The sequence below is a fragment of the Pseudorca crassidens genome, chromosome 17, assembly GCF_039906515.1.
Source record: "Pseudorca crassidens isolate mPseCra1 chromosome 17, mPseCra1.hap1, whole genome shotgun sequence".
Classification (NCBI taxonomy): Eukaryota; Metazoa; Chordata; class Mammalia; order Artiodactyla; family Delphinidae; genus Pseudorca; species Pseudorca crassidens.
In genome coordinates this window covers 25,823,574-25,848,112 of record NC_090312.1, presented here as the reverse complement: position 1 = coordinate 25,848,112, position 24,539 = coordinate 25,823,574, and the positions used below count along the sequence as shown (strand labels likewise).

The following is a 24,539-nucleotide window of genomic DNA, read 5'->3' as shown; positions in this document are numbered from 1 at the left end:
CTCAGTGATCACTATAAGAATGACTCAAATAGAGCACTGGATGCTGAAGCCACATTGCAGGGCGTCAGAAATAGAGGATGAGAACTAGAGGGGAAATGCCAAGGGTATTATTATTTTAAGATGAGATAGAAATGGTCAAGCTGATGTCACTATATAGATACTCTAGGGTAATCTTCATAAATGTATAGGCAGATGATATAGTAAATGTTCTAGGAAAGTTTTAAAGGCATCACCTCATTTCAGATTGTCTGGACAATCCTAAAATCTTTATTAAATCTACCAATAATAGGATAGGGTTGATTGGTTATCTTCGAATTTTACAAGTTGACCATAAAATAATAGTACAACTAGCCAGAATATCAGCAGTTTTTGGATTGTTAATGTTTTTAAAATACTGAAAAAGTGCATTTCAAGTTTTTTCATTGATTTATTGGCCTATTTTATACCCGACACCTGTTAAGTAAGTTTTTTGAATTTTCTGAAAAGTTATAAAGATAAATTCAAAAAGTTTATTATTTTTACTGAAAATTATACTTCTATCCTATTTCAGGTTTAATGAATGATGCCTTGGCTACTTTTTCCATGACTGATATATATCTCAAGATTCTAAAGGAAAACCCTATGACTCAATTGGAGAAACAGTCGTTATTTTTATAAAATATAGACTATGTAATACTTTGTGAAGCATAATTGTGTTCCATCGGGTAAATACTGACACAGCAGTAAAATGCTACCAACTCATCCAGAAATAATTTCCTTCTCAAACAGAGTAGCTGGTCAAATTGCTCCCCCCACAAAATGGTCACAATTGAAGTAATATGGTAGATACTGTTTACCGTCTATAGAATAGCATTCATCTTCCTTGCTGACAGAGAACGGTTTTGTTCAATTAAATGAGAGTTGTGTACGCCAGAGAAGGCTAAGCCCCTTGCCTGATCCAGGTACCTAATCTTAATTTTTTTAAGCCAAATCATAGTAAATCTTCTGTTATTGCCCAGTGTATGGCTTAAAAATGGGTACCATTGTAATTTTGGTCCATAGGACAGGAGGGAAAGTCTGCTAAACGGTTTCTTGAAAAGTTCTCTTAACTGTTACAAAAGTACATAAAATAGAGAGATTCCATTTTGTCTATTGGCCATTGATGTGGAAGCCTGTTATGCCTAGAGCTTTTGCAGCCATCTCAAAACCATGAGAAAGGAAGTCCAAGAGTTAAGCCAACATGCTAAGAATAGCAGAACAGAGCGATGGAAAAAAACCTGGGTCAGGAATTACACAACTGAACCTCTGAAGTAAACAACCCTTAAACCATCCTACTCAAAGTTTCCATGTTATGTGGAGCAACACATTTTTCTTACTGCTTATGCTATCTTGAATTGGCTTTCTGTTACTTGCAGGTGAAAAAATTAATGGTAAGTATCTTTCTTTTAAATTCAGCCACATCTGTCAAAAGCACTGGCTAAAATTCTAGAAATTACGTGCATCCTTGTCATCTCTGAAAAAATTAACTTCAATTATACAATGAAAAGAAGAAAAATTTAAATATTCTTACTTGAATGCCAGCTCCCTCTGGCACTGTCATCTTCCATACACAATTCAGATTGTTGTCATAAGGCTCAGGGTATCCAGGAGACAAAATAGTCCCTTTGCGCTTACTTAAAATTCCACCACAGGGCACTGAAAGTAAAGCAAGCCAAGAAAGGGAGTTCATTCTAATGCAAAGAATTAAAATAGGAGAAAAGGTCAGAGATAACATCTCAGACAGATGCTAGACTTGCAAACACAACCAAATCATACTATGTTTTAAAACTCATAAGAACAATGAAAATTGTCTTCCTATAGCACAAAAACCTTTAAAAAATAATTAGACAACATTAATGGAAAACTTACAATGGCATATCTAAAGTCATACTATAATTAACTCAATAATAGCATATCATTTGTATTATATTACTGACAAGTTCACTGACACGTGTTAAAAATTGTTCATATCTAGGTATAGAATTTTTTGAAGAATTCTTATATTTGTTACTTTTCTCTTCATGTATCTTTTGAGTAGTAATAAAATCCTTTGCAGAGTAATAGTGATGATGATAACAGTTATGTTCTAACATTTATATAGAGCCTATATACCAACACTCTTCTAAGGACTTTACATATTGTAACTCATTAAAGCTTCCCGACAATCCAATGAGATATGAGTAAGTATTCTCCCCATTTTACAGCTGAGGAAATGGAGTCACTAACAGATTAAATAACTTGCCCAAGATCACACAGCTAGTCAGAGATGAAGACAGGATTTGAATACTGGTGGTTTGGCTCCACGTTCATGCTCTTCAGTGGAAAGAAAATACTCAATATGGTTCCAGTCTGGTTACTGCCAGTACAACTACTACAAGAAAGACTAAGTATGGAGACCTGCTTTGATGTCAATAAAAGCTTCTAACAGTATTAAAAGGTACTAATCTTAAAGCAAAATTCCTACACTGCTGGTAGCGTCAGCTTGATTCTGGGAATGACCTAGCTTATGATTTGAAATACTGTGTGATGTTGGACGTGTTCCCTGAACTCTCTGAAACTCAGATGCCTTGTCTGTGAAATGGTAATGAAATTGTTTCCGAGGGGCTTTTGTGGAAAATAAATAGGTATGATAATGTACATAAAGAAGCTACCACACTGCTTGGAATGCAATAAGAAATCAATAAATTATATTTCCTTTCGCTACAACTACTGTTATTTTAGGTTCCAATGGCACTGTGATTCTTGGACATTTGTCCTAATCTGGCTATAATGGTGAGATACCAGGATATATTTTTGTAATAATTTTTTTTAAAAAGGTAATACTATAGCTTTGTGCCGCTTCTAAAACTGAATGCAAAAATCTAGGGTAATTACTCAAAAGAATACTACAAACTTTTTAAATTTTTAAACTTTTAAAACAGTGTGATAAAGTATTTTTAAAGAAATATTTTTTTAGCTCATCCTCCTTCTTCTGATCCTTTCAATGTAAATGCTGTAACACTGTGACCTACACCATCTTCTCATCTCTTTGTAACTACCGCCCCTCAGTGGTGGCATCCATTTACATGTCATCTATAGATTATGACTACTAAATGTTTATCTCTAACCATGACTTCTACCCAGAGTCCTACAATATATCGACTAAGTATCCCAAAATTCATACATCCAAAACAATACTTTTGAAATTCTCCCCCATCTATACTATTTGCCATCTCAGTAAATGTTACCACCTAATTTATCTTTCTTTTCAAATTCACATTTACATTTATATTCAATCTGTCAGCAAACTTTGTCAGTTCTATCTTAAAAATATACCCCAAAGTTCACCGGTTCTCATCACTGATCATGGTCTTCCAATCCACATCACGATTGACTTTCCCCTCCCCTTCTGCAATAGTTTTCTATTCAGTCTTACTGCTTCTACTCACCCCCTGCCCCTTACACTAGCCACAGTGATTTTCCAGAAACTGAGATCACATCACTCTCTAGCTCAATGAATTCCCACACTACTTAGAAAAAATTCGAACTCTTCCCAGACTTTGAGGTTCCATATGACTTGGCCTCTGCTCTGCCTCTCCAAACTCTTCTATCACTCTTGCCATCATTCACTCTGTTCTAGACACATGAGATTCTTGTTGTGGCTTGAACATGACTAGACCTTTCTCCCCCTCATAGTCTATAAATGTGCTTACCTCCTTGACTTTTATTTATATACCTCCCAGCCCACTTCATTCACCTCATTTGGATGTCAAACAGCAACATGCCCTGGATGTCTTCCTCCAATCTTCAGCCTCTGCTTTACTTTTCTCCATAGTATTTACCACTATCTGAACAAAATGTAAACTCCATAAGGGCAGAGATCTTATCTTCTGATTCAAAGCTATGTTGCCAGTGCCTAGAAAGGGACCTGACGCTTGGTAAGCACTAAATAAGTGCTTGTTAAATAAATTATTGAGTGACTGGTTGCATATCTGTATATATCTTGTGATTACAAGTTACTTTGTTACCATTCCTGCATCATTCCTTTCTTCCAGTATTTTCCTAAACAAGCCATATTTAATTCTACTTCAATCATTTTTATTTTTACCAACAAAATACTACATTATAAAAGTATTCCCAGATATGCATTACCATATAATAATGTTTTACAAAGTTTTACTGCCCATGTATATAACTTAGCCTAATATTTCTTTTCTATTTTAAAAAGGATGCATTATAAATTTTCCTTCTAATCAGTATTATACAACATAACATATAGATTAAGAGAACAAACTTTAGAATCAAGCAACCTGGGTTCAAATATTAATTCTTCTTTTGTTTCTAAACCATAGGGGTTTTACTATCTATAAAAGAGAAATAGTATTCTTATCTTACTCCTGGCATTGGTGTCAATATTAAATGAGATAATGCTTAATAGCACTTCATACAAATACTAGTAAATGCTATTCATTATTATATTTAATAAGTTTTTCATGGTTGAATGGATGGGTGAATAAATGAATCAATGAATGAGGATTCAGATATTGTATATATTTTTTCATCTATTTCTTTCCCACTCTGAGAAAAGATGGCACAGACATGGGTTGCCATACTTACGTCTAAGGCCACATATTGTCAGAGCTATTAGTGGCTACAGGGTGTTTATCACAGAGTCTCAGAGGGAGGAGAGTTTGGGATATTAAGAGACTAAAAATTTTAAGAAATCTGAAGTGTAAAAAGGTCAAATTTAGAAGATAAAACTCAGTCTTCAGCAACTTTTTCAAGTTTACCTCTGTTCCAAGTCCAATGTTCTTATAAAAATATTATTGTAATTTACCTAAGAATGACTTGATATGACAGATCTGTACAAGATTATTAAATATTGTTTTCTTACGCAGGTTAGTTAAATTTGTGGATACCCTAACTTAGTATTTGACCATTTTAACTATAAGTACAACTTGCACATCACTTCTAATGGGGCTGCTTTCAAGCCAATAGTTTAATTTTAGTATGTCGATTTTTTTGCAAAATTACTCAACATTGTATTCTGTTCTACTATGACAGAAAAAAATGAAAGTGTTGATAGCGGCAATAAGAACTGTGAAACTGAAACAATTACAATTGAGATGGAAATCACTAGAAATGTAGGGCACTATTTTCTTTTGGTTTCAATTGGATGCTCACTTGGTTTAAGGTGTTAACCGAGTATTCATTGAACTAGTGAAGGCGGAGAAAATATAATCATTATGTATAATACCCTGAATAGACTGTCAAAGATTATATCTAAACTGCAAGGTATAAATAGAGAATTTGTTCTTTCTAAGAATAAAATTAACCATGTAATATGTAAATCTACCTATGCATCTTTCCTATCGATTCTCAAAAAAGTCTTGTGGCTTCAAGATGGCTTGTAAAGGTCTAAGCAAGCAAAGTGAGCAACAGCATCACCATGCAGTGAAAGACTGAAGTTAAAAATGCATGGACCGGGCTTCCCTGGTGGCGCAATGGTTGAGTGTCCGCCTGCCGATGCAGGGGACACGGGTTCGTGCCCCGGTCCGGGAAGATCCCACATGCCGCGGAGTGGCTGGGCCCGTGAGCTATGGCCGCTGAGCCTGGGCATCTGGAGCCTGTGCTCCACAACGGGAGAGGCCACAACAGTGAGAAGCCCGCGTACCGCAAAAAAAAAAAAAAAAAAAAAAAAAAAAAAATTCATGGACCCTGGATTGGGGAAGTTGGCCAGTTGTCCTACCTCTACAAAAATTCATGAAATCATCACACTTATTTGCTAAAATCCATTCATTGAACAAATGTTTATGGAACACCTCTTGTATGTCAGGTCTTCTTTTTGTTGAGCAAAAAACAGAATACAGTGGCAGGGAGAGGAGGGCAAGAAAGATTAGGAAAATAAACAAACAAATTATATATAATCTGGTGAGTGGTTGCTGTAAAGAAAACAAAAAGGCAGGATAAGGGTATAGAGAACGAATGGAGGATGAATAGCAGAAAATTATTTTAGATAGGATGGCCAAGGAACAAAGGTGAAAACTTGAATGAAGCAATGCAGTAAGCCCAAAAGGTATTTTGGGGATGCATGTTCCAAGGAGAAAAAATAGAAAGTTCAAAGACCTTGAAGCAGTTAAAATTTTATCCAGATAACAAATATTGAAAATGAACACAAATTAAAGATAATTCTTTGATATCAACCTAAGATAACTCTGCACTTGACTCTCATATTTGAATTTTTAAGACATCAAGCCTTTTTCTTTTTTTTGAATTTTTGAACACTTAAAGGCATAATCATTTTTATCCATAACATTTGAAACTAAAAATATTTATAGTAAAAAATAGAAATGCAAAGTATATTTTCATTTATGTAAAGATTAGCAGTGGGACCAAATGGTAAAACCAAAACTGAGCTATCATCTGAATGTCATTTAAAATCTATTTCTTGTCTCACACAAATCCCATATGTCCTTCTGTTATATATTCGATTTTCTGTATTTACACCTGTTCTACAAGGTATACATTATTTTTTAAGTGGCATAAGGTAATATATCCTTTTTGTGTGATCTTGGCAGGAAACAGAAGTCATCTGATACAATTTTCTTCTATCTCTAAGTATGCACTTTCAAACCAATGCAACAGAAATATAGGAGGTAGGGTGTTTAAAGCCCAGGGGCTTTTGACAGTGGTGGTGTAATGGCTCCTGAGTCCCTCATGTTTTGCCCTTAAAAGTAAAAAGTGAAGCTGAATCCATGCTAGGGACAGTCCACTAGCATTTACTCCTGAAGTTGAATGTCAGCCATAGCATGGTCTCAAAGGCTTTAATGCCTGGTAGGAGTGCCGGTCCTTGCTGAAATGAATCTGTAATCAAATGGCCTGAGCTTCCTTTTCTTTACATGGATTTTTATTTCTTATGGCAAAAACACTAGGATTAGTCAACTGACACATATGACATATGAGAAAGCTTTCTAATAATCATGTAGAATAGGGGTTTTCTTCTGCTTTAAACAAAAATGGTTTATGTTTACAGTGTAAAGTTCTTATTCTCTACTCTTCATCTCACAGAATATTCTATTTTTTCTCTTTCCCCTTTTAAACTGTTCTTTCATGTTTCTTTTTTCTTCTTTAATGTCAGCTCACTTCTCCCTTTTATCTCCTTCCTCTTTCTAATTCTTGTCTCATCCTCATACCTTCATGGACAAAAGAAAATATATATTTTTTGGATAATGTAATGTTTGAATATTTTAGGGTCAGAAGAAAATGCAGAGTGCACACCTTGATTAAATATATATTTGTACAACCAATTAGAATTATAGTAATCATTATTTTAACTTTAAGTTTATTTTTATTTTAGACCCTTACAAACACTGAAAACAAACCAAATCATGAATATATGCCTATTGTTAGAACTCTGCTCCTTTTTAACCAATTGCTCTTAAATGTATAAATTGATGGAAAGAAATTTCACAATCCCCCTAAATAGCATATTCTAATAAATAAGTACTATTATCCTCTAGAAAATTGTCATTACATTTCCCCAAAGCCTTTCTGAAAATTTTAATTGAAAGAAAAATCTTGCCTTCAAGGAACTCTAAATTATTAGAATTAGAAAGAATGACACAAGTCCATGCTTTTAGCCCTTTCCAAGATGCAAAAATCTTTGGTGGAAGATAATTTTTACATATAATAACTTTAAAGTGTTATTAAAACAAGATATCAACAAATGAAAAATGAGTAATATCAAATCCTTTATCAGCACTGCATATAAATTTTTTATCTTAGATCTAATACCTTGAGAACTGAAGTCTTATCTTCTGATTTTATGGTGGAGAATTTGGCAAGTACAAAAACAACTTAATTTTTGAATACTTAGATGATTCCAAGAACTATGCCAAGGCTTTAAAACATCTAATAGCCACAGTAAACCTATAACTTTCCTGTTTTATTGATATGGGAATTGAGAATCAGAGATTATGTAAAATTTCCAGGATCACCACAATTTCATGTTAAAGTCAAAGCCTAATACTACTACCCAAGACTTAATTAACCCTTATGCTGAGAACCTACTACAATTCCCAGTTATAAGGACTTATTCAGTTTTACATGATTCTTTACAACTTTTCTCCATTAATTAGTACATTAACGTGATAAATACATAAACAGAACTTTAATAAGTAATTCATGGATTTACATTTCACTGCTTTGCATATGTAGGTTCTTTGAACACTCTGAATAGATGAATGTTTTCAATAATATTTAAAGATTAATGAGCTAGTTTATGCCTTTCCATAAGTCATCATATCACTCTACCTTTATAATTATCTTGAGGGAATTTTCATAGTATATATGAAATTAAATGAAGACAGCTACTTATCCAGTTATCTTCCGTTATATGGTATTAATATTTTCTATCAGTATGTACATAAAGAAACTAAAAGTGACACAGAAATTATGCAAATAATTACTGGGAAAATTGAGGCAGAAATAATTACTGATTCCTGATATTTAGAGAGAAATATTTTAAAATCTATTGTGAGGCTAAAGAGATTTATTATCATGTGTCTTTCTTCAATTATTAAACTGACTTAAAGCAATGTAATTTCTGATTTATACATGTTGTATGACTAATTTTGGCCTAGACATATAGGAACATTTCTCTCAGCTCATGGTCCTTTAGGATAATTTATTTATTAGTATTTTATAAGAGTATGAAGTCAACATATATTGTGCTTCCTAAAGAAGAACATTATCTATTTTCTCTTATGAGAGTATAAAAGTGTGTAAAGAAGATCTCTTTGTTCTGTTAACCATAGCTCTATGCTAGGTGCAAAATAGGAGGAACATCAAGTCCAGATGATTTATTCTCCTTTACTTGTTGTTTGTCAAAAGTATACTTGAACAGGTTAAGAAATTCCACATTATAAATAAGACATAGAATTCCAATTAGGAAATTAGCTCATCAGCCAAAACATAAAGAAAAGCAATCTTCTATAATGTACATTGAGGTCTGGAGTCAGAAAACCTTATCTTCAAATCCTGCCCCTACTTTACTGTTTATTAGGTTATGTCACTTTAAAAGAAAACTGTTTTACTTCTCTAAGACTCAGCTTATTCATCTGTAAATTCTGAGAGTAACTTCTCCATAGATTTCCTGTGAGGATTTAATTAAATATGTATTTATATTACTCAGCATGAAACCTGGAAATTAGGAAGCATTAAGTAAGTGGTAATCATATTAGAAACTGGTTATTTAGCTGAAGGATGAGAAAGTTGAAGAGTCATTTACAGTTTTCCAGTGTTTTAAATTATTTTTTGTAGGGAGTTTTCAACAAACAAAAGAATAATAAAAGAATAGTTCACATTCCATTTATTGTAGCAGGAAGAACTAAACTACTGGTTTGTAAGAAAAGTGGTGATATCAAGTTCCTACAGAGATAAGTGACCATCAATCCTTCCTTTTTATTTACGATAGTCCCAACTTGTACCACTTTCCCAGCACAATTATTAATAACGTCCTGATTTGAATGGTAAAAGATTTAGAGCAGTTTTGTCCTATACAAAGTACACGTTCGATGAATGCATATCACCAGACCTTATCTTTACTTCCTCAGTAATGAGTGTACATTCCATATAATTTCGATTAAAATCAATTTAGAATATATTTTATTCTAATTAAATATGAATTAACATTGTATTAATCTGTGTTAAAATATGGTAAAATGTGTTTTAAAAAGTTAAAAATAAAAACTATTGACACGTAATTTCTTTTCAGGTATGGGAAGAAGTGTTATTAAAAATAGATTTTATATATTTATAAATGTATATGTTATATTGTTTATATGCACACTCATGTCTTCTCTATCAAAAAGTGGAGTATTGAGATTATTAAAATAAAGACAAAATTTTGCTTATCTTTTATTTTAAAAAAACTTCCTCTCATTTTCCAAGTCACATACCAATAAAACTTTAATGAGAAAGAACTCATTAGAACTATTTCTTAACCTGAGATTAAGCTTTACTACGCTTCTTTTAGTTTAATACTATATAATTTAAAATTTTAATTTCCAGATATGCTTTTGGAACAAAGAAGAAAGCAACTTCCCAACAGTCTACATTTTCCACATCCATGGAATTCTACAAGATCCAAAAGTCATTGTAATGATCCTGAAATATGATAAGATTCTAAACTATTTTTATGGTTTAGAAAATGTTTTAATCTGCTTCAAATAACTTAGCAGGGCTAAGTTCATACAGTGTTTATTTTATTTATCAATATAAATTGGGTACAACATTATAAAAATATAGTCTGAAATAATGAGATTTCTGGCCAACCCTACACCATCTACTCATTCAAATTGTTTCCACTTATATTTGTGAAATACTGGGAAAAATTATTATTTTATATTTTTATACATACATATAATTTATAGAGAAGAGAAAAACATTTATTTACTAATGCATATTTTCTAATTTTTTTGATGATAAAATACACCCAGAAAAATCAGCTTCTGTGATCCTTAAAAGATAGGTAAATTCCTTACATATTGGCATAGAAATCTTTGCATAAACTTTTAAAAATGAAAAATAATATTTATTTCAAAGGATGGTAGCACATAATAATTCCATATTAATAGCATTCCAATTCTGTGTTATTGGAAATATGTATGTATATTTTCATTGATTGCATTTCATCTCAATTGCATCAAATAGTCACTCTAATTTGCATATTTAGATACATCATAACGAACAGTTTAAAATTAATGTAAAACTATTATATTTGAAACAAATATTGAAAGATGCATGATAACTAATTTTGATATATAATATGTACAATCACAAAGCATACAAATTTATAAACTTACCAATACAGGTAGGTAAGGAGTCATTCCATTGGGCCAAAGAATTTGGCACTGAATCACACCTAATTGCAAAGGATCCATGGAGAATATATCCAGGATTACATTCAAAAAGAACCAATGAACCAACTGCAAATTCATTGCCAATCCTTCTTCCAAACCTTGGTTCAGGCACAGAACTGCATTGTGTGGAACTTGTTCTAGGAACAGCTGCGTACAAATAATTGTTGACTTTAATTTCATATTTGGTAGAGAAATAGAGATTTCAAAATGAAAGTATGCAAACAGATTTCAAAGAAATCTTCACCAACTTGAACTTTAGTTAACAATTTGAATACACTTATAAAAGTTTATACATAATGAAATACAATTCAAAATGAATAAATATTGCTATTGTCATTAAGATTTTTTATTTAAAAACATTTCACTTTTGATCCTTTAAACAACATCGGTTAAGGTTTTTTTTTTTCTGTTTTTTATGTGACCACACTCATCAATATAAAAATGTAGCTTGAGTAAGATATTTCAATTTATGGAATGAAAGCAAAGAGATACATCTTTTTTTTTCTTTTTAAAATGGAATACCAAGCTTACAAAAAACAGATGTCAGGTTACATAAGGTAATGTCAAGTTTTTTTTTTTTTACAGTATTTGGCCCCTAAAAACATAAATTTAAAAAAGCAAACACAGCACTTGATTAATTTCATAGCATGTTCATAAACTTGGTTGTTCAAAATATGTTTGTTATTGATGAAGACAATACGTTCAGGCTAGACAGAAGTCAGACAGATTAACAACAATAGAAGTTTTATTTTAATAATCATACAATATCAAATTTGAAATTGCTTTTAGGCTTTATAGGTATGTCTTTCAATTGTGACTTCTTTTTGATTAAGTAAAATAGAATGATAACAGGATGTTTTTTCTTTTTAAAACACATACAGATGGGACTAAGGAATTTGATAACAGCCCAAAAAATGATAGGATGAATTCCAAATAGACAGATTCCTCATATGTGACTTGAGTGAAAATAACTTCATTTGTTAGAGTGCCTTTTAAAATTCATAATACCACAAATTGTTTACAGAGGGAATACTATTAAGAATGAAACAGTATAATATTATAGCCAATATTATAATTGGAATAAGAGGGTTTAAGAAGAATATCAAACCACTAATGTTTATAAACTTATTAGGAATAAAGTTCAAGATATATTTGAGAATAACAACTACATGATCATACATAATTCAAACAAAATATTCAGATGATAGGTCTTAATTTAGTTTTATATAATGTGGAAGTGTGTCTATAAAAGGTGACAAAAGAACTATGTAAACTGACTTTGAATTGCACAAAAATATTTAATAGTCATGAAGAAAGTTTGAATTCTCCTAAGAGAATGAGAGACTAAAATTTTAGAGTGGAGTAATGATTTCCTTGGCATGTCTAAGTACATCAGCACAAAAAGTTTGTGTATTTTTAATTTAGAGTGCTAGACTCTAAGGAAATAGAATATGTAGAGTGAAGCATTGTCAAAAAAACACACCAGATGTTTTGAAAACAGTATGTTGGGAGGAAGGAAAAGCATGCAGCTAACTTGAGAATGATGATGGAAACAATAGGTCCTTTTTGACTTTGGTCAAAGTAATAGTGCTCTAACAATGGGGGAGGGGACAGGGCAAAACTGTTTTTAAAAAAACACACAACTTTTACCTCTCCTATACGGTTATGAGGATCTCATCATTCAATAACTCTGGACATAGCATGGAAACTGATATCATTCCTTAGTGTGTTTCTATGCTACACAGTCACTTACCTTGATAAACAAAGTGAAATCCCTTAGCTGTTACTGGTCCAATTGAAGTAAATCGAATTGTGATCTGATTACCTGAACTCAGTGGAAGTGATTCTCCTACTCAACAAAACAAACACTAAGATATCATAAATAATTTCATTCAGTAAACCTAACAAATGATATTAATTTACACTGTCATTTGAAAACGTCAATCTATGTTCTATTAAATTACTTTAATATATCCTACCACTGACAACACATTTTCTTTGGGTTCAGCTTCAATTGCAACCTTTTTACTGGAAAGCTTTTATTACGTTTTGATAATATTGCCTCATTCTGTAAAGAATCTTTAAATACTACATTAAACACTAAGTGACTAAGTCACACTAAGTGACTAAGTACTATATTTACTTGATTACAATCCCAGAAAACAGTTGGTTATATTTTTCTCATGAATTTGAATTATTCTTGTGTTTCTATTCTTTTTTTAAAAATAAAGAATGATTCTATTTTCAGTTTATTTCTAATATGGATGACATAAATCTCAACTTTCACTACAATACCAATCAAAGTCAGTCTTTAATCAATAACTGATGCATGGCAGTTCTATTAAAGGATACCTGAATGGGATCCTGAGAGGGAAGATAACAGAGAAGATTGCTGAGTTGGCCCATCATACACCTCAACAACATCGTGGAGTGATGTCTGGAAAAATACAAACTGGCCAAACACCACTGATCAACAGGAACCAGGAGAAGCAAACAAATCACCAACCATCCAAAAAATGAAAACAAAAAACAAACAAAAAAAAAATAGAAAGAGGAGGAGAGAGAGAACAAAGTATTACAATTTAATAGTCATCTTTTTTTTTCTACCTTTAAAAGAGGATGTGTGCCAATTGGTTGATATGCCTGACACATGTACTTCAGGTCATAAAAGTAATAACCGTGGCCTAAAAGCAATAAAATTGTAAGAATATTATTTTTTTAATTAAATTAAATGGGTATAACATTTAATTTAGCTCAGAAATCATAAGGTTGGCGATTAATACTGTATAATAACTACTTTTTTATTTTTCTATTGGTAGATTCTTTTCACTTTGTGACTCTCTTCTCTTTTTCTAATTTTTTTTCCTCTTTGAGATGACATAGACAAAGTTTTAGTTTAGGGGATTTATCGTAGATTGCTTTTAAAATGCTATTCCATTATAAATAACAGTGTCACTAGAAAAATATCAACAATATACTTCTAATGTATAGCGTTTAATTCACATTCTGAAAATGGTCCCTAAATATTTATTGTTAATCCTCTGCCAAAATAAAGACATATTATTTATGATTCCTCAGCAACTGAGATATTTTAATTTCAATTGAGATATAAAATTCTACAAAATGATTGCTTTTTCATGGTAAGTACAGATCTGATGTACTTACCAACAGAGTTTTATAAATGTCTCCTTTTTACTTCATTTTGTACTTTTCCTTTAATAATATATTAACTTTACATGCAGAAACTACCCAAACTATAACTTAAAAGAAAGAACCTGTTACAGAACAGAAATCAACTAGTGTTTTGTGATTTTAAAAAGTGAAATAGGTAAGAAAATTCATCCTCAAAACATTTCATTGAATAGAAAAATTGTGGGGTTTAAAAGACTATGATTTTTCAGAAGTTTAATAATGTAAAAGCAAGGTAACTTGTAAAAATTCAACATTATATTACTGTCATTGAACTATACATTGCACAAATATATATAGTTTTTTAAAGTTCTTCATATTTTACCCCTTAAATCGAGGTTATGGTCATCCTATGGTGGTCATATGAAGACAGGCTTGTTCATTTGAAACATGCTGAGTTTTGTATTTGAAGCCACACACATAATACTGTACACAAAGCTACATGTATTTTTTTTGGCCTGCTAAAATAAGCTGTTGATCTCAGTCCAGTTCTTTGTGGGGTAAAAGAAAACAAACACAGAGTGTTGCTACTTTCAATAATTCCTGAACCTTAGAGGGCTGACTTTCATAAATGATCCTCCTTAAAACATGATGTCATAGAAACAAATTTATGTTTCTATCAAATCACATACATGTAGTCAATTATTTTAATGGTTTACAAGTCATATGAAAAATTTCCAGTTCGACCTTTTTAAAATATCCATATTTGATGGTCTACCAAATCCCAAGTTATTTCAAAAATACTCCTAAAAATATTAAGAAAGTTTTTGTTTTCTGTTTTTGCATTTGTTTAGATTGGTGTTTGGATGATCTGTTTTCAAAAGTGTCTTTTAAAGTTTCTATTAAAATGCAGATGTTGCCATTGCCTTTCTAAGTGCCCCCTCATCCCCCCCAAAATCAAAGTAGACTAATCACTAAGAACTTTGCTAAACTAAGTACTCTGTGCAACAAGACTCTTGATAGATAACATTCTTTCTCTGTATCTTTCTGGGAAGTCATTAGGGAAAAGTGTCAAAATTCAACATCCTTTATCTCTGTCTTCCTACCTATCTCAAATATTCCATTAGGAAACATGTCCAATTTCCAAGCAAACCACTATATTTACAAACAACATTTAAAACAACCAATATACACAGTGATCCAAGATCTTTTTCTAAGGAAAAAGAAAAAAGTACGCCCTCTTTTCTTCCTGTTTGTAGGCTTCTTGTTCTCAAATATTACTTCTCTACAGATAGACTGGAGTTTTGTGTCACCTGTAAATTGGGTATGTTGAGACTATAACTTTTAATAATATAGCCAGTAACACCATATATTTGCATCATATTAAGTAAAGAAAACTGTAGGGCACTCCCTTTTGAGTGATGTTAGTTTCTAATTTATTGTAGTAATTCTGTGATGAGATAGGGGAGAATTGAGAAGGGTAGGGGGTGAGGGAGTTGAGTGTTGAATCTTCCCTTATTAAGCAATCAGTATGCTACTTCTCTTCAACTGCAACCTTACTCTGTTGTAATATGGCCAATGGAAATTTTAAGTTAAAAATAGCTTTTATTAGGAAAAAACTCTGAGAGGGTACTGAATCATTATACGAAAGATGAAATTTTAAAGTACATGTTGAATAAGTGTTTTGTAGTATGAAGAATCAAGAACACTTGCACAGTGATCTTACTTCCTACACATTATCAGGTTAACTATTGTCTTACTAAACCGATATGCTACAATTCTGAACCAAATCTCCCCTGATCAGTCAGAATCTCAAGAATTAAATCGTTACTCCAATGTTTGCTTCCTCATTCTGCCTCTAAATGTCTAAATTTACTTAGTTTTCTTATGTTCAGATAACAGTAGGTCCTTTGCTTCTAAAACATTCTGAATAGCCAACCGCACCCTTTGCATAGCTGAGACTAAAGTAGGAAAACAAAAATGTAAACATTTTAAGGTGAACCAAAAGGTAACTAGTTGGATGCTGTTTTCTGGTAAGCAAGACATTGTCTAGTACAACATTCTGGGTCCCCTGTGTTTATGGGGGCTGTGGTGTAATGCAAAGGATTATTATTATCCAATAGAACTATTTGTAAATTCATCCTACATATCATTGTAAATTCATTTCAGTATTTCATCTGCCTGTCTATCTATCTATCCATCCATCCATAATCTATATTTGGTTCTTTGAATTCTTTCTTGAAACACTGTAACATATTACAGGGTCCCTCATTAATTAATGAGTTAAATAAAAATTTTAACACATGTTTATTTTATATTTGTATGGCAGCCATGATTATGCCCTCTTTAAAAAAAAAAAAGGGCTTCCCTGGTGGCGCAGTGGTTGAGAGTCCACCTGCCGATGCAGGGGACTCGGGTTCGTGCCCTGGTCCGGGAAGATCCCACATGCTGCGAAGCGGCTGGGCGCGTGAGCCATGGCCAGAAACTAGTACCTCAACCTAATAGCTGGACCACCATTTTTTTTTTCCTAAGGCTATATTTAACCCCTGAAGTCTGGGCTGATCATGCTTTCTGGAATGATTAGCAACCCTATTCTTTTTCTTAGTTTCCAACAGAGGTATAAAATTCTTTGCATCTCAGCTCCAAGCTCTTCTTTCTCTTTCTCTGGAGATTTGCATGTCGATATCAAAAGCATTTTGCTCTCATGCTATTAGTATAGGTTATAAACACTAAGCTGTTTCTTAAATGAGACACCATTTTAAGGAAGTTTCTCCTTCTTTAAGCATAATAGATGTTAAGAATAATGTCTCTCTTTTATTAAAAATCCATTTTTATAATGTTAGATGTATCACTGCAAGCTAGATACAGGAAGAAAGGGAAACTTAGTAAGGTAGAAATAAACATGTAAAAATCTCTACAAACAAGCCAATGCAAATAACCTATTACTAAACCTGAAACTACTTCCAAGCCTCTTATTTCCCATATATTTTATCCTACAATACAGCTTATTAATTCAACTAATATTTGTTGATTCTATGAGGTACCAGGAACTGAACTAAATGCTGGGGATAAAAAGTGACTAATACAGAAAGGGCCCCATTAATTATATTTATGGTCATTTAGGTGGCAGCTTACCTTTATTCTATGTATGATAAGATGTTAGACTAGCCAATTACATTAATTATAAACCAACAATGGTACTTTGGGCACATCTTTCCATACAGATCATCGGTATGTTAATCGTTTAATCCATTCTTCAAAGCAAGTCCTCTACCAACAACTTCTAATGGGCAACATTTGGGGGGAGACCCAGACTGCATTTTAAAGAAATCCATAATTTAGATTTTTAAGAATCACTTAAATAGAGGAAACCTCTAACTTAGATTATATTGGTTAGGATATTTACCCCAACTTTAAAATTTGCTCTCCCATGAGCAAATAAACTCAGAATGAAACCAGGCATTGTGTCTATCTACTCTTCTTTGTATATGAAACAAGGTTTACTTGACATTTAATTTTTACAGTATCATATTCAACCAAGACAATATCATATTCAACCAAGACAAAGAGGCAGGGTTCCATTTACTGAGATGGTCTTCATGGTTTAAGTATTCAACAAACTTAACTTTCAAAGAGCTTTTGTTTCCTGTTCTACACCAAGCACTTTCAAACCCATCTCCTTTAATCATGTTCATTTAACTCCTAAGACTTTGTCCATTCTTCTTAATTTACCCATTTCAAATGTAAGTCAATAAATAATAAGAGAGGCCTAGGACGGCAGAAAGAAACTCCTGAGCATTAGGAGTTAACTGTGAGAATACTCTGTGCAGATGAACAGTCTCTCTGAAAATATCATTGTGGGAAACAGTACAGTGGGTGCTTAGGGTATGACACAACACACTAAATAGTGCAGTGCCCAGAGGGTTGTGCATTTGTTTAAAATATGAATCAACAGAACAAAGAAGTTAAAGCTCCCTTTTCCACTAAACTCTACTCTGGAATATTGCTGAAATGTTCCGCCACTGCCTAAGCAAGTCAGGAATTTTGGATGTTACATTTAATTTTTGTACCATCAAAATAACACTGTACAGACAGCCTCTTCAATAAGTGGTGCTGGGAAAACTGGACAGCTACATGAAAACAATGAAATTAGAACACTCCCTAACACCATACACAAAAATAAACTCAAAATGAATTAAAGACCTAAATATAAGGCCAGACGCCATCAAACTCTTAGAGGAAAACATAGGCAGAACACTCTATGACATAAATCACAGCATGATCCCTTTTGACCCACCTCCTAGAGAAATGGAAATAAAAACAAAAATAAACACGTGGGACCCAATGAAACTTAAAAGCTTTTGCACAACAAAGGAAACCATAAACAAAACGAAAAGACAGCCCTCAGAATGGCAGAAAATATTTGCAAATGAAGCAACTGACAAAGGATTAATCTCCAAAATTTACAAGCAGCTCATGCAGCTCAACAGCAAAAAAACAAACAACCCAATCCAAAAATGGGCAGAAGACCTAAATAGACATTTCTCCAAAGAAGATATACAGATTGCCAACAAACACATGAAAGAATGTTCAACATCATTAATCATTAGAGAAATGCAAATCAAAACTACAATAAGATATCATCTCATACCGGTCAGAATGGCCATCATCAAAAAAATCTACAAACAATAAATGCTGGAGAGGGTGTGGAGAAAAGGGAACCCTCTTGCACTGTTGGTGGGAATGTAAATTGATACAGCCACTATGCAGAACAGTATGGAGGTTCCTTAAAAAACTAAAAATAGAACTACCATAGACCCAGCAATCCCACTACTGGGCATATATCCTGAGAAAACCATATATCAAAAAGATTCATGTACCACAATGTTCATTGCAGCTCTATTTACAATAGCCAGGACATGGAAGCAACCTAAGTGTCCATCAACAGATGAATGGATAAAGAAGATGTGGCACATATATACAGTGGAATATTACTCAGCCATAAAAAGAAACAAAATTGAGTTATCTGTAGTGAGGTGAAGGGACCTAGAGTCTGTCATACAGACTGAAGTAAGTCAGAAAGAGAAAAAAAAATACCGTATGCTAACACATATATATATGCAATCTAAAAAATAAAAGAAAAAAAAAAGGTCATGAAGAACCTAGGGGAAAGACGAGAATAAAGACTCAGACCTACTAGGGAATGGACTTGAGGACACGGGGAGGGGAAAGGGTAAGCTGGGACAAAGTGAGAAAGTGGCATGGACACATATACACTACCAATTGTAAAACAGATAGCTAGTGGGAAGCAGCCACATAGCACAGGGAGATCAGCTAGGTGCTTTGTGACCACCTAGAGGGGTGGGATAGGGAGGGTGGGAGGGAGGGAGACGCAAGAGGGAAGAGATATGGGGATATATGTGTATGTATAACTGATTCACTTTGTTATGAAGCAGAAACTAACACACCATTGTAAAGCAATTATACTCCAATAAAGATGTTAAAAAAAAATAACACTGTACAGAGACTCACTGATTTGGCAATTAATTAACTTTAAATGAGAATAATAAAACAAACGTGGATGTGGTTACTGTTATTCAGTGATCAGGATAGGAGTTATTGAATTAAAAATTAAAAATTGAGTTTATGCAAATAAAGAAGGGTTTCAATTTTATTTCACATTTGTTTTCCTCTCAGAAGGGAATAATTCACAGAGTATCCCAATGGCATGCTAGTGTAGGGAGGAAAAAACTCAGAATCAGACTGGGCCATAACTAAGGGAACTGATCTAACCACTTCTGGGACAGGTGGTGAAGAGTTAAAATGTCCAAGAGGCTGTGGTAAATTCAGGTCTGATTCAAACTTGCTTTGATGCAAAAGGGTTCTAACTTGGTGGAGGAAGGCCCAGTAGGTCTTTCTGGGCAGCAGTAGTTCTAGTAGTCAGATGGGTAGTACCGTATTGATTATGATGTCAAGGTACTGCAATGACAAGATTTGTTAGCTCCATGACAGAATGGATTAAGCAGCTTAAAGACTGTCAGCATCTGCAGCTGAGCAGATTTAGAGGACTAATATTTTCAAATAATCAATCTATGGATCTGAAATGCCCTAACAACTGTCTACTGAAGAGTGAAGGATTCCAGTTCTGGAATCAGACTCTCAAGGATTGAACCTAGGATGAGCCACATGAGAAAGTCACTTTACCTTTCCATGCCTCAATATCCACATCTGTAAAACAGGGATAATACAAGTACTTAAGCTCACAGGATTGATGTGAATATTACATAAATTGATACTTGTAAAACACTTTGAACAGTATCTGAAACATAGTAATAAATATTAGTTACTAATAACTCAGTTTTGTAAATATATATGCTACTAATTGAACCTGAATGTTTACTGATAGGCAAAATTTAATTGACCTTTGATGTTAAATAGCATATCTTTTCTAATTCTCTGCTTTCCAAACATGCATATTTAGAACAAATGATAGAACTGATTGGGTTAGAGAGTATTACAGCTATTTAAACCAGGGTTCATTTGTCTTTTGAATTCAAAATGGCTATGTACTTCTCTAACTACTTGATTTTACATTCTATCCTTTCGGATGAAATAAGAAAATGTAATTAGTAGCTTTCTATAAGGTCTAAGAAAAGGGCTACAAGGTGAGAGAGCATTCATCTTTTGTTTTGTTTACTCCCTTCACCTGAAGTCCATGCCGCTCTATTGCAAAGGCATTGAAACTCCATCACAAAAGAAATAGTTTCACACAGAAGGGAGGCTGGGCAGAAAAAGGAATAGACACATACAAATTCCTATTAGATCTCAGCTTGATTCTCAACATGCCTGGTACTCCTTTCGCAAAATCTATACATTCTTTTGTATTCTAGAGTTCATTTTGATAATATTAGGCACTCAGCTTGTTGGTCGCTCCATTACACATTTTTTAACAAGTCACCTCTGTTGTTCAGCTTGCATTTTATTCACTAACACAGCACAGAAGGGCACACACATGTGCACCCACACTACCAACAGAACAGAAATAAATAAGATTCAAATCAAGGATGTGTTTACAACTGGACTTGATTATGTGCAAAAGCATAAAAAATAACTGTTGGTGACATAATCTATCAAAAGTTTTTCTAGCTTTATATGAATTTTGCCTCATACTTTCATCTCATATGAATATTTCAAAACAATAGCACAGAAATGTCCATGCATGCAAAAGGCTTCCTTTCACAATTAATAACATGTACAGAACTCTTTGCTCTCTGTATGCTCTGGCAGTGAAACTACTTGTGTAAATAGCTTCAAGGTTGCATTTTGGGATAATTATACTACCACTTGGATACCTCATGATTTTAAAGGCTCTGCCCCTTAAAGATGAGTACAAGGTATCCAATTAAAACTTCGAGTTGCACAGCAATGTGAGTGTACTTAGTGCCACTGAACTCTACAGTTAAATATGGTTAAAATAGTTATGTTTTATATTGTGTGACTTTTAGCACAATAAAAAACATTAAAAACCCTTCAATTTTATGAAAAATATATATAGATGTAAGTTAAATATATGACAATTTACTTTGAAAAGTTCTAAAAAGCAGAATTTTAAAAATCAGTCCCAAATAAAATCAATGTGTTAATTATTTTTAGAGCACCATCTAGCACTAGAAAAGTTTGGTAGAAGTTGCATTAATTGATGTAATAAGTGAGAGTTTCTTCAGTATTTTGGGAAGTTTTACATTTTTACGTATCAGTGAGATTCCAAATACTCATGGTTATTATTATAGTACAATACTATTAAACTATGAATTCACAATGAGGCGTGTTATACTAATACAGCATTTTAGTTAAGGTGAGCCAAGTGAATCATATATTAATTATCTAGGGGCTACTGTTGATACAATATCCACACAAAAGCTTGGCTCCATCCTGGATGCTGGGGCCAATTTTGCCCTAGAGCAAACAATCTCTAAATTCTAGGTTAGCAGCTCACAAAAAACAGTGAAATCATTCTGGCTCTGAAAATAAATATAACAAAATCTTATTGCTATCTTGTAATAATTAGGAAATAAAAGATGTTATTTAATAAAAATTCATTGTTCTGACCCAATTATCCAGTAAGTTACAAGCTGCAGAAATCTAGTCCTACTTTGAACTCGTAACAGTAAATGAAATCCTAACTTATTTTCCTGTAGTAATGTCTTGGGTGATACTCTTGTCAATCCATAAACTAGGCTTACTGAATAAATCCATAATAACTACTTTCAGGCTTCTCTAAAGCTGGCTTTCTGTCTATAACGTGACCATTTGCTTACTACCAAAAATTCAAAACTACCTATTTGACATATTTTAAAAATATAGCATTGTAAAAAAAACAAAAACAAAAAACAACAACAAAAAAACACTTGTAGCAAAGATAGTCCAATTTTATTTAATTGATCCAGGAGCAACTATCCATTCAACTGCAAGCCAGTAACTTATCTGCAATTTGGCAGCTGTAACATTTCCCAATAACTGAAAATTAATTTGGTGTTTAAAAAGTAATGAGAGGGGAAGAGCTTCAAAATGGCGGAAGAGTAAGACGCGGAGATCACCTTCCTCCCCACAGATACATCAGAAATACATCTACACGTGGAACTGCTCCTATAGAACACCTACTGAACGCTGGCAGAAGACCTCAGACCTCCCAAAAGGCAAGAAACTCCCCACGTACCTCGGTAAGGCAAAAGAAAAAAGAAAAAACAAAAGACAAAAGAATAGGGACGGGACCTGCACCAGTGGGAGGGAGCCGTGAAGGAGGAAAGGTTTCCACACACTAGAAGCCCCTGCGCGGGCAGACTGCAGGTGGCGGAGGGGGAAAGCTTCGGAGCCGCGGAGGAGAGGGCAGCCACAGGGGTACGGAAGGCAAAGCGGAGAGATTCCCGCACAGAGGATCGGTGCCGACCAGCACTCACCAGCCCAAGAGGCTTGTCTGCTCACCCGCCGGGACAGGGGGGCGCTGGGAGCTGAGGCTCGAGCTTCGGTCGGATCCCAGGGATAGGACTGGGGTTGGTGGCATGAACACAGCCTGCAGGGGGTTAGTGCACCACGGCTGGCTAGCCGGGAGTGAGTCCGGGAAAAAGTCTGGAGCTGACGAAGAGGCAAGAGACTTTTTCTTGCCTCTTTGTTTCCTGGTGCACGAGGAGAGGGGATTCAGAGCGCTGCTTAAAGGAGCTCCAGAGACAGGCGCCAGCCGCGGCTATCAGCGTGGATCCCAGAGGCGGGCATGAGACGCTAAGGCCGCTGCTGCCGCCACCAAGAAGCCTGTGTGCGAGCACGGGTCACTATCCACACCCGCCTTCCGGGGGAGCCTGTGCAGCCCGCCACTGCCAGGGTCCCGGGATCCAGGGACAACTTCCCCAGGAGAACGCACGGTGCGCCTCAGGCTGCTGCAACGTCACGCCGGCCTCTGCTGCTGCCGGCTCGCCCCGCACTCCGTACCCCTCCCTCCCCACGTCCTGAGTGAGCCAGAGCCCCCGAGTCAGCTGCTCTTTAACCCCGTCCTGTCTGAGCAAAGAACAGATGCCCTCAGGCGACCTACACGCAGAGGCAGGACCAAATCCAAAGCTGAACCCGGGGAGCTGTGCAAACAAAGAAGAGAAAGGGAAATTTCTCCCAGCAGCTTCAGAAGCAGAGGATTAAATCTCCACAATCAGCTTGATATACCCTGCATCTGTGGAATACCTGAATAGACAAGGAATCATACCAAATTGAGGAGGTGGACTTTGGGAGCAAAGATATATATATACATATATATATTTTTTTCCCCTTTTTCTCCTTTTGTGAGTGTGTATGTGTATGCTTCTGTGTGTGATTTTGCTGTATATATTTGCTTTTACCATTTGTCCCAGGGTTCTGTCTGTCCTTTTTTTTTTTTTTTAATTTTTTCTTAATAATTATTTTTTTATTTTACTTTATTTTATTTTGTTTTACCTACTTTCTTTCCTTCTTTCTTTCTATTTTTTCTCCCTTTTATTCTGAACCATGTGGATGAAAGGCTCTTGGTGCTCCAGCCAGGTGTCAGGGCTGTGTCTCTGAGGTGGGAGAGCCAAGTTCAGGACACTGGTCCACAAGAGACCTCCGAGCTCCACATAATATCAAACGGCGAAAATCTCCCAGACATCTCGATCTCAACCCCAAGACCCAGATTCACTCAACGACCAGCAAGCTACAGTGCTGGACACCCTATGCCAAACAACTAGCAAGACAGGAACACAACCCCATCCATTATCAGAGAGGCTGCCTAAAATAATAAGACCACAGACACCCCAAAACACACAACCAGACGTGGGCCTGCCCACCAGAAAGACAAGACCCAGGCTTATCCACCAAAACACAGGCATTAGTCCCCTCCACCAGGAAGCCTACACAACCCACTGAACCAACCTTAGCCACTGGGGACAGACACCAAAAACAACAGGAACGACGAACGTGCAGCCTATGGAAAGG

The 24,539-nt window shown here is 34.5% G+C and overlaps 1 protein-coding gene across 1 annotated transcript in view; it reads right to left on the bottom strand.

Annotated features, from left to right (window-relative positions):
* LOC137210719 (CUB and sushi domain-containing protein 3) overlaps positions 1 to 24,539 on the bottom strand; it is a 705,705-nt gene that overhangs the window by 165,715 nt on the left and 515,451 nt on the right. The window contains exons 27-30 of the mRNA XM_067712783.1: positions 13,272 to 13,385; positions 12,673 to 12,768; positions 10,863 to 11,066; positions 1,550 to 1,674 (exon numbers count right to left, since the gene is read on the bottom strand). Of these exons, the coding sequence (XP_067568884.1) occupies positions 1,550 to 1,674; positions 10,863 to 11,066; positions 12,673 to 12,768; positions 13,272 to 13,385 (539 nt within the window). The remainder of the gene's footprint in view (positions 1 to 1,549; positions 1,675 to 10,862; positions 11,067 to 12,672; positions 12,769 to 13,271; positions 13,386 to 24,539) is intronic.